Source organism: Sinocyclocheilus grahami, unplaced genomic scaffold (assembly GCF_001515645.1).
Source record: "Sinocyclocheilus grahami isolate Dianchi unplaced genomic scaffold, SAMN03320097.WGS_v1.1 scaffold14.1, whole genome shotgun sequence".
NCBI classification, from domain to species: Eukaryota; Metazoa; Chordata; class Actinopteri; order Cypriniformes; family Cyprinidae; genus Sinocyclocheilus; species Sinocyclocheilus grahami.
In genome coordinates, this window is record NW_015505193.1 from 391,005 (window position 1) to 401,404 (window position 10,400).

Here is a 10,400-nt window from a genome sequence, read left to right on the forward strand (position 1 = left end):
AGCTCACAATCAGAATCATGATGTAAAAACATTCAGGTAATATTACAGGAAAACGTGTGTAGTTCTATTTAAAAATGGCTTGATATGTCCAAGATGCTATATGTGGGACACGGATAGGTCAAAATTATGAAGAGATGGCATATTTAAGACATTTTTTTTCATCACATCCTGTCAGGTAACTGCCTGTTTTATTATCTAGAAATGAAGGGCTGCGTTTGGAATGAAGCGGAATATTAGCATACTACATACTGTGTAAACCTCATTACATTGCATGTTAATTCAGCAAGTAATCATTTTGGAAATAAAAATGCTTATTTTTGCATTTTAAACGCAGAAATCCGTCTTAAGATTTATCAGTCTGTCAAAATAATAAATCAAGGAGATGACAAACATCACAGCTGATATTTCATGTACTAAATCCTGCATTGAGGGATTCAGCGCCTGTTCTTTTATATTGCACATTTTGGCAAAACATCTGCATTTTTCATGCACACTGCACTGGTGTATACTAGTATGGATAGTATACTATTTTGAACACAACCCAACGTTCCCTGCAAACTTGAGCCTGCAATCTGTTTCCATGGTTACCCGTTCATTTGTGAAGGTGACACTCTCACGGAAACAGTTTTATGTTTTAAATGTGTCTTGTTTTTGGTTAGATTGCTGTAAATATTCTAGAGTCAGGATCACCATGCTGTGTCCTTTCTGTTGAGTATGTTATTGAGATTAATATGTAATTTAAAAAGAAATAATATAATAATGTTGACTATAACAATCTTACAACCAAAAGCCAACTGTGATGGGGTGAAAAGATATAAATAGCTTTGAATTAGTATTTGTATCTTTCCTTTATCTGCTTTACATTGGTATACATCAGTTGTTGGATGTGTGGTCACCATGTGCGGAATAACATGCAATCGCTGGCGTTCTAACAGATCCGTCAGATCTTCACTCACAAACAGACCTGCATCGAATGCCCAAAAACTCATTCATCATTGAATTGAATGGGTCAAATCAGCAATTTTGTCTCATTTATGAACGAATATCAATCAGAGCTCTAAATCCTTAGTAATGACTGTTACATTACATTTTTTTGTGTGTTCATACAGTAAATGAATATCTTAAATATTTGAGCCTTCACTTTAGCAATTTGTAGTGACAAATTGGCCGTGAAACCCCTAACACATTCAGGCAGAGCATCTAATACTTCTTGATTACTTAAGCTTGGGTAGCTGAAACACAATTACAAGAAATACAAAGTTCTGGACTAAACCGTACATAATTCAGTCCTTCACTGTATAACGGAAACAGCTTCAGTATGACAAAACTATGTATCTTGTGTCTTTAAAAATGACAACTTGTAAAGATAAAAGAAAAAAGAAAAAAAAATCTCACTGCCTTGTCATGGATTTGGTCTTATGAATAAAATACTATATGCTTGATGTCACCAAAGTGTTTCTGAGCAGTGTTATTTTAGATACTATTACAGTTTTTTATTAATATATTGAATTGATAAAATATTTTATTAATATTTTGAAATTAAGTTTTTATATTATTTTTATATTTAATTTAATTTTAACGTTTTAGTCATTGTGTTGTTATTTCTAAAAGACGTTTGTATAGTTTTTTTTTATTAATTTTTGTTTGTTTTTAGTTTTATTTATTTTGGTACACCAATTTAAATAAAACAATTCATTTTATTTCAAGCAACATATATTTTAGTATTTATTTTTTAGATTCAGTTAACTATAATAACCCTGCTTTTGAGTTTGCTTGGCAAAGGTGACACTTCGCCGCTTTGTGGGACTGATGCTGGTGGATGTCAACTCTGTAAGTTCTCTGTGTCATGTTTGTCATCTACATTTGAGGCTGTCTTTAAATGGCAAATGTTAAAATAATCTACTTCTCAATTAAAATGCTAAAAAACACAAAATCAAGTTTATTTTTCTCCTCAACTATGGTTTTATTTAAGAACATACAGCGCTTAACTTCTAGAATTACAAAATGAATCATTATTAATTTAATATCTCATATTTAATATATCAATATTTTTGGTGGGGTAGGGCGTTCAAATATTATGAAGGGCCTTTGAGTTGAAAAGAATAAAAATCACTGCCCTAGTAAAAAAAAAAGAGCTTTTTAATTTGCACTGTTTAATTTCTACCATGCAAATATAATGTGGTAATATACATATTTAATTAGTATATTAATATAAGCATTTTTCTATACTCTCTAATAAATGAGTTGCCATTCAGCTAGTTCAGCCTTGTATACTGTACGTTTGATGAGGAGGAATAAAATATCTCAAGACCTGTGTTCTATAACTTCCTTTTATTTCTAAATATCACTCCACAATTAAGATTCAGTGTTAAACGCAGACTGATATTGAATGAATCTTAAAGGACAGTATGACATAAACATTCATACATTTGTGCTTAACAATAAACACCTTTCATAACTGTAATACTCCTCTATTCCCTTTGAAACAAGTCACTGTTAACAGCCTATTATTATATCAGTGAACTAGTCAGAGCCACATTTTGGTCTGCAAACTGAGAGATGAGAGAGAAAATTAATAACTGTAACACTGTATTTTTTATAAAATATTTTCATTTGTTTTCCTTCAACAAAGAACCTAACCTGAACAAGATTCCAGAAAAGTTATGCTTTTTCATCGCAAGAAAATCAACGGTCTTTCGGATGGCTTGTGAATTGTAATTTCATGTTATTGTGGTGGTGCTGGGTTTTGGCAGTGTGCCGGCTTGCCGCTGCTTCCATTCAAAGCGCAGAAGTGCAGTGGCAGCATTCAGGTTTAGGGGTGCAATTAGGAATGCAGCAGGGCTCGAGTGCAGAGTCTCTCCCTTTGGCAATCTCACTCTCTCCAAACACCATAGAAGCCTCAAAGTGCTCCTTGACGGCCTGGATTTGCTTGAGCACAGAGTCCCATTCGGCACTGTTGAGGTTATAGTATTCTGAGGGGTCTGCCTCCAAGTTATATAGTAAAGGAGGATCATGATGCAGGAGGGGAAGTGATGAGCAGTTGCTGTCTGGGGTGCTTTGACTGTGAATTGCACCTGAGTTATGAGGAAAAAGACATAACAGAAATAAACAGGAAGGAGAGGTAGGAAGGTGAGGTTTATATAGAGTAAGAAATAATGAACTTACCCTGTGTATAGTAATGTGCTTTGAAATTTGTCCATCTCACCGCAAACACACTATACTTCTCACTTGGATTAGTCGGGTAGTAAAAGATGGCCTGTCTTTCACTCTGAAACATCAGTAACAAGGCTCGCTTGACAAAATGACATTTTGGCCCATTTTGGAGGAGTACATGCAGTTTCAGGTTTATTTGTCACTTACATATCCTTACAGACGTAGTGAAAAAATAACAAAAAGCTAGACAGAGTAGTGCAACAGAGTAGAGCAGGGTCTCAAAAAAAGCGCAGGCTCATTGCCAGTGCTTGTTCAAGGTAAAAGAGTAAGTATTTAAGTAAAATAAATAATGACAGAGATATTTGGTTAACTATTCATTTAACCATTTTATATAGTCTCCAAAATCTATAATGGAACAATACACTATAAAACAACTGAGATTCTGTGATGTTATGGTCAAAGATGTATGTCTAATGGGTGTATATGAAGGTTAACTACTCAGACTGAAAGCAAGAATGCTTCCTGTATGCTTAGAGAAAGACCTAAATATATATAAATATACACTACTGTTCAAAAATATATATTTTTTAATAAATTATTATTTTGTTCAGCAAGGATGCATTAAATTGATCAGAAGTGACAGTAAAGACTGACATAAAAGACATTTTTACAAAAAACAAACAAATATTATATATATATATAATCAGCATATTAGAATGATTTCTGAATGATCCTGTGACACTGAAGACTGGAGTAACAATGCTCAAAATTCAGCTTTGCATCACAGTAATAAATGACATTTTTAAGTATTAATAGAAAAATTATATTTCATAATATTACTGTTTTTCCTGTATTGTTGTTGAAATAAAGGCAGCCTTGGTGAACACAAAAGACTTCTGTGAAAATCATGTTTTACTAATCTTGCTGACCCCATACTTGTGAAAAATAACGAATGTATAACTGTAAGTGTTTATGTAAATATATTTCACTTTTGATCATTTTTTCTCTTACCGGTCCGTGATTCAACAGGATGTTTGTCATGTCGACCCCGTCTAGTTGAACATCAGGTAACGCAGCTCCAGCCAGCTTGGCAAAGGTGGGCAGAATGTCCAAAGAGCTGGCCAGAGCACGGGTCACACCTTCGAATGATGGGAACATATACATTAAATCCATTTCATGAAAACATTGTATATTTCTTGCTGCTGGATTCAGACGCAGGACTGTTTATCTCTGAGCACCTGGTTGGATGGATCCAGGCCAATATGCGATGGCCGGCTCTCTCATTCCTCCTTCGTAAGTCGTGCCTTTGCCACATTTCATCAGTCCTGCGTTTCCCCCACGAGACTTCCGCATGAGCTCTGGCCTGGGAATGCACACAAATATAGATGTTAAGGCAAATGGAAAGACACAAAGCATGGACTAAGAAGAAACACCTACCCGTTGTCACCAGTGAAGAAGATGAGAGTGTTGTTGATCACACCCGTCTCCTCCAGAGTTTGCAGAATCTTCCCCACAGTGCCATCAAACTCCATCAGAGAGTCACCGAACGGCCCACGAGGAGACTTCCCTGCATAGTCTGCACCTGCATACTGAGGGTAGTGTGTGTGCTGGAGAGACCAGGCAAAAACTCATTAAGATCATAACATTCTGGTAAAAGTGAAACTCCCATTTATTTGAAAATACATTTAGTAAATCTTTCAAGAAAGACCTACTATGAGCTCTGAGATTGTTAAATGATGCTAAACAGCATAGAAACCTTTAGAAAATCAGTGCGATTTCCACTTTTGACTTTAATTTTATTTATTTAAATTTAAAAAGGAAAAAAAAAATTTAATTAATCTTTATAATTTATTTTAATATTTAAATCATTATTTATTCATCTGAATTATTTTGCTCATTATTATTTAGTTTAGTTAAAGTCCAATTATCTGAAGAACTACACTACCCACAATCCTCTTTGGCTCATCCAATCAGAAAAGTCACTGGAAATAGGAACTGTGCCAAAAGAAGTAATCAGACACTCCCATGAAGCATTGTGAATAACATAATCAAGTCCTCCCTACATTCCCAAACAACTTATATTTTTGTATATTTTAATATTTTGCAATAAATAAATAAATAATACAATTATATATATATATATATATGAAAAAATCCCTGACTATAAATCTAGTTTTATATTTTCGTTTTTATTAAATTACAACATTCGCAATGCTTCAAGGGATGCCTTCATAAAATTATTTTAAAATGATCACTTAAGTTCATAGCACCTTGTTTCTTTTTGACTCTCTCGACACATTAAAGCATTTTTACCCAAAGTTGGAATTAAATTTATTAAAAATAAATATAAGAGTTTACATACTTATTTTTTCAATAACAAGCATTATAAGAAACTTTATAATATATAAATGACATATTATGAAATACTCTAGTACTCCTTTTCAGACTCCTTTAGAGACATGCAAGCAATTGCATAAAAAATTACAAAAATGAATTGATTAAGAGTGTAGTTTTGACTCACATGTGAAGGATAGTACAGGAAGAACGGGTGCTTATTTTGGACAGCAACACTGATGAACTGAGAGGCAAATTCACTGTAGGCCTTCTCAAGCTGCAGGAAGTCTGCAGGCTGCTGCTTGATATTCTCATTAAACATGAGAGGTACAGTTACAACACCCTGATCACAGAAGCCATAGCACTTCACATCCGGAGGGAAACACGTGAGATTCTGACAGGGACCCTTTGATAGAGAGAGAGCAACAAAATTAATCAGATGACACTCCTGCATTAAAAATATAGATAAAACTGTGAATATTTCAAGAAAACATAATGACCTGGTCGTGTGAGTATGGGATACCGAGATAACTGTCAAAGCCCTGTCGGGTGGGCAGGTAAGTGCCATTCAGCCCGACGCCCAGGTGCCATTTGCCCATTATGGCTGTAGCGTAACCCTTAGATTTAAGCACCTCTGCGACAGTGGTCTCGTTGAGCGGGAGACCCCCTTTTGAGCCCGGATAGAGCACACCAGGATAGATCCCGGATCGAGTCTGATAGCGACCCGTTAGCAAGGCTGCCCTGGACCAAAAACAGTATGTAAAAAAGAATGGTGCGCATTAGTACAATAACATGTGGTCAGAATGAGGTCAGGTTGATGTTGGTTCATTCATCATAAGGGAAATAGAAGGTCAAGCTTAATATATACACAATTTTTTTTAATTTAGGCCACAGTATTTCTTGCATACAGAAAATACATATACTGTGCATAATATACATATTGAATACTGCAGAAATAGTAGACCTATTAGTAGTATGCTTATGATATTTTCAAAACAAAGTCGATGAATATTACCCTGTATTTTGGCGCCATCTTCTGTGCCAGACACTAAATGATCAATTATGGATTATGTAAAGTCGATGGTTATATAAGATATCTAATCAATTTGACAATAAATCAAGGGACAGTGTTTTTCTGATAAAAAAAAAGTAATTATAGCAGAAATAGCAGTTGGCCTGTTAGTAGTATGTTTAAAAATAATTAATAATAATAATAAAATAATAAAAAAATTCATAATTATTGCAGAAATAGCAGGCCTACTAATAGTACAATATGACATCTATAAGAGATATAATCAATACATCAAGTGAAAAAAAACAACAACGACAACATATAAACTAAAAATATTATTTAAAAAACGATTTAATTTATTATTTATAAATAATATTTACAATTTCGTAATAAAATATTACAAAATAAATAAAAATACAAAATTGGAAACTGGAAGGTGATTCAAAAATTCTCAAAAGCAGGTGTACAAATGAATGCATGAATATAAATGAAAGTATACTGATCATAGGCTGGATAACAGGTGGATTTGGTTTGACTTTTCTCAAGAAACAAAAATGATGCATTTGGTTTTACCTGGAGGGGCTGCACACGGAACTCGTGACGTAGAAGTCGGTAAAACGCAGCCCGCGCGCCGCCAGTCGGTCTAAATTCGGGGTGAGAGAGCTCGGGTGTCCGAAACACCCCAGATCACCGTAACCCAAATCATCCGCGAACAGCAGCACAAAGTTCGGCGGCGATGCGCGCGCACACTGAGCTGTGATCAGTGCAAACAACGCGATTACACTCCTTAAATCCATAATCTGACACGCAGTTTACACAATCTTAAACATGTCTGAAAACGGTATTTAGGTAGCATGAAAGTTCCTGCTCTGTTATCAGCCTCAGCTCCTTCCTTTGCCCTCAGTTTATTGCTGTCATTCACATCTCACTGGAGTCTTTCGTGTGTTTTCCGTGTGGATCATGTGATCACCGACACGCGGTCAGGGGGCTGATGGGATATGTGGTTTATTATCCAGAGACGGTGTACATGTGCACCATGAAGTTCGGTTTGAATAATTGTTTCGTGTGGATTATGATCTTTTTTATTTTTTTATTTGAGCAACAACATCTACAAAATTCTTCAAAACTTCTCAATTTGTGTTCCACTGAAAAGAACGGCGTTGGTGAGTAAATATCAATATTATTTCCATATTTGTGCGAGCTATGCTTCAGCTTAAAGGCACAATATGTACGTTTTTTTAATTAAAATATCCAAAAACCATTAGAATAGTGTTATATATTTTGCTGACTTGTGTACTTAGGCTACATTATCCCAAATGTTTCGAAGAATATTTAAATCCAGAGAAATAAGCAATTTTAACTAGTGACACGGAAATTAATGAGGGAAAAAAATATCTTTAAAAATCAAAAAAACAAAAACAAACTAATAATAGGCTAACTAATAAAGTTGGGCATTAATGCAAATGGAAAAATCAAGCGTTTATCAAAGGGAATCATTTAAAATGGTATGCTTGTATCTATTATTTCAATGTATTAAAGAAATTAAATAGTTTTTGAGAAATACAGAGCGGTCCAAGAGTTTGAGACCCCATAGTAAAATGCCTTTATTTTGCATTCTTTACTAAGTTTATATAGATTTTGTCATTATGATTATATCATCAATATCATATCAACAACTTTAGTGAAAAATCTAATTCATTTTTAATCATGATTTCAGAATTTCTCAGTATTTTATTAGTCCACAAATCACCTTTTTGCATTAATGAAAGCAGCACTCAAAATTATATGAAGGAAATATGGTAATGATGTTTCTAAGAACGTGAAGTTGACAATGTCAAAGTCATAAAATTATTTAGCCTATTAAGTCCTATGGATGTATGGTCTCAGTGTTTTTCACACCATTAATTAATTGAATTCATTTCATTGTTATGCTTGACCAATGGCAGGTGATTAATCTGGCATAATTCAACGTGGTGTTGGGCTATCTGCAGTCTTCTGTGGATGTTTTAAAAGCATTTCATTGTCAACAAGGGTTGCTCCTGCTGTGTAGATGCACATAGGACTCATACACTGTATTTTGAGAGCAAAATACTGCAAATGTCCAATCTCACTAGAAATGGCCATCTGTTTGCAGTTCAGCCCTCTGCCACTGTAGGTCCCTGTTTCATAAGCGCTGGAGCTCTAGTCTCAAAGCACACTGGAGCTGCAGCGATTGATGGCTTCGATCATTAATCTCTCATTAGAGGCAGTGAGAGCAGGGGTGCAGTGTCCGGCCGCAGTCCTTTACATCGGCCTGTGCTTGCTTTGCTTGTGATACAATGTGACAATCAGTCAATTCAATGAATGGGGGATCAAATAGATTGCTCCACTAGCTGGAGGAGGTGACCGTCAGTGCCGATTTTCAGGGAGAGAAGGAAATCTAGCATGCTCTGCATTTGAATTGCACTGAACCTTCACAGTTCACACGCACAGAAGTGAGAGATGGGAGGTACCCCTTACCTGAAGAAGATTTCAGTGCAGGAGTAAGAAATATTACAAGATCAATATGCTTGAATTAGGAAATGCCAAAAATGTGCAGACTTGAGGAATTCATTAACATAATGGTCTCTGTTCAAAGCATTTCATGAATACTACACTCTAAAAAAATGCTGGGTTAAATACAACCCAGTGCTGGGTAAAATAGGGACAAACCCAGCAGTTGGGTTGTTTTGACCCAGTGGTTCTGGGTAGTAACCTTCTGGGTAGTAACCCAACCGCTGGGTCAAAACAACCCAATTGCTGGGTTTGTCCCTATTTAACCCAGCATTTTTTAGAGTGTAAGATTTATTATGCATGAACCCTCACTCTTTCGAGAACACTAGATCAGTGTTTCTTAACCATGCATGGGGCCGGGGCCCACTACGGGCTCTCAGCAAATTTCCAAGGGGGCTGCAGGATGATTTAAAAGTATTGAAATTAATAAATTATTGTTAATATATTAATCAAATTAAAATTAATCTCTAATATGAAATTAACATGCTAAAAACACATAACATCTTTCTTATTTCCATTAATATCTATTTATTTTACTGAAGAACATACAGAACTTCTAGGATCACAATCATGATTCATGATTAATTCATTTAATATATCAATATATTTTTTGGGGCTAAGTGTCTTTGAATATTGTGTTGGACAACAGAGGGATTTCAAGTGGGAAAAGGTTGAAAACCACTGAACTAAATGGTTCAATTAAAACTGAGTCAAATAATAAATCACCCTTCATTGTCAACCTTTAGACTCATTGAGGAGAGTTGTACTGTTGCTTTTCAGTATTCAGATGTCTTTTGGTTGGTGCACAGTTTAAATTGGAGGAACCTGAGAAATAGAGACCAGAATATCATTACCATCTACCACTGTGAAGACCTTAGCAGCAGGATTGTGTACCATTGCAGTTCCTGAATTACAGTTCTGAATTTAAGTAGCAGACAGGATGCAGAATTGAAATTAGATTTTGACTGTAAGGACATTTATGTAAATTAAATTGATATTCAAAGAAACTTATATGCCTTTTTAGCAAGAAATGAAAAGTTTGTCAAAATCTTTTAAGTTGAAACTATAGATAGATAGATAGATAGATAGATAGATAGATAGATAGATAGATAGATAGATAGATAGATAGATAGATAGATGTTTAAAATGCTTGATATAGATATATCTATATGATCTGTATATATAAAACATTTAATAGATATTTTATTTGTTAAATAATTCAGATAATTCTGAATTTTAATTTAATTATTAAAATAATTGTAAAAAATCTATCTATCTATATATACATTCGGTTTATAACGGTATTTTTAGCTTTTAAAATACATTTCAATACCGTTTTAAAATACAACACTTAAAAACAGTATTGAAA

At 34.6% G+C, this 10,400-nt stretch overlaps 1 protein-coding gene across 1 annotated transcript; it reads right to left on the reverse strand.

The window, feature by feature from the left end:
- Positions 1-2,147: 2,147 nt before the first annotated feature.
- On the reverse strand, positions 2,148-7,457 carry arsa (arylsulfatase A). The gene is made up of 8 exons (XM_016291651.1): positions 7,073-7,457; positions 5,988-6,228; positions 5,675-5,893; positions 4,591-4,760; positions 4,392-4,516; positions 4,165-4,292; positions 3,166-3,268; positions 2,148-3,074 (listed from the first exon to the last, which is right to left on the reverse strand). Exons 1-8 carry the CDS (start codon positions 7,294-7,296, stop codon positions 2,779-2,781), a joined length of 1,506 nt encoding a protein of 501 aa, XP_016147137.1. The 5' UTR covers positions 7,297-7,457; the 3' UTR covers positions 2,148-2,778.
- Positions 7,458-10,400: the final 2,943 nt, after the last annotated feature.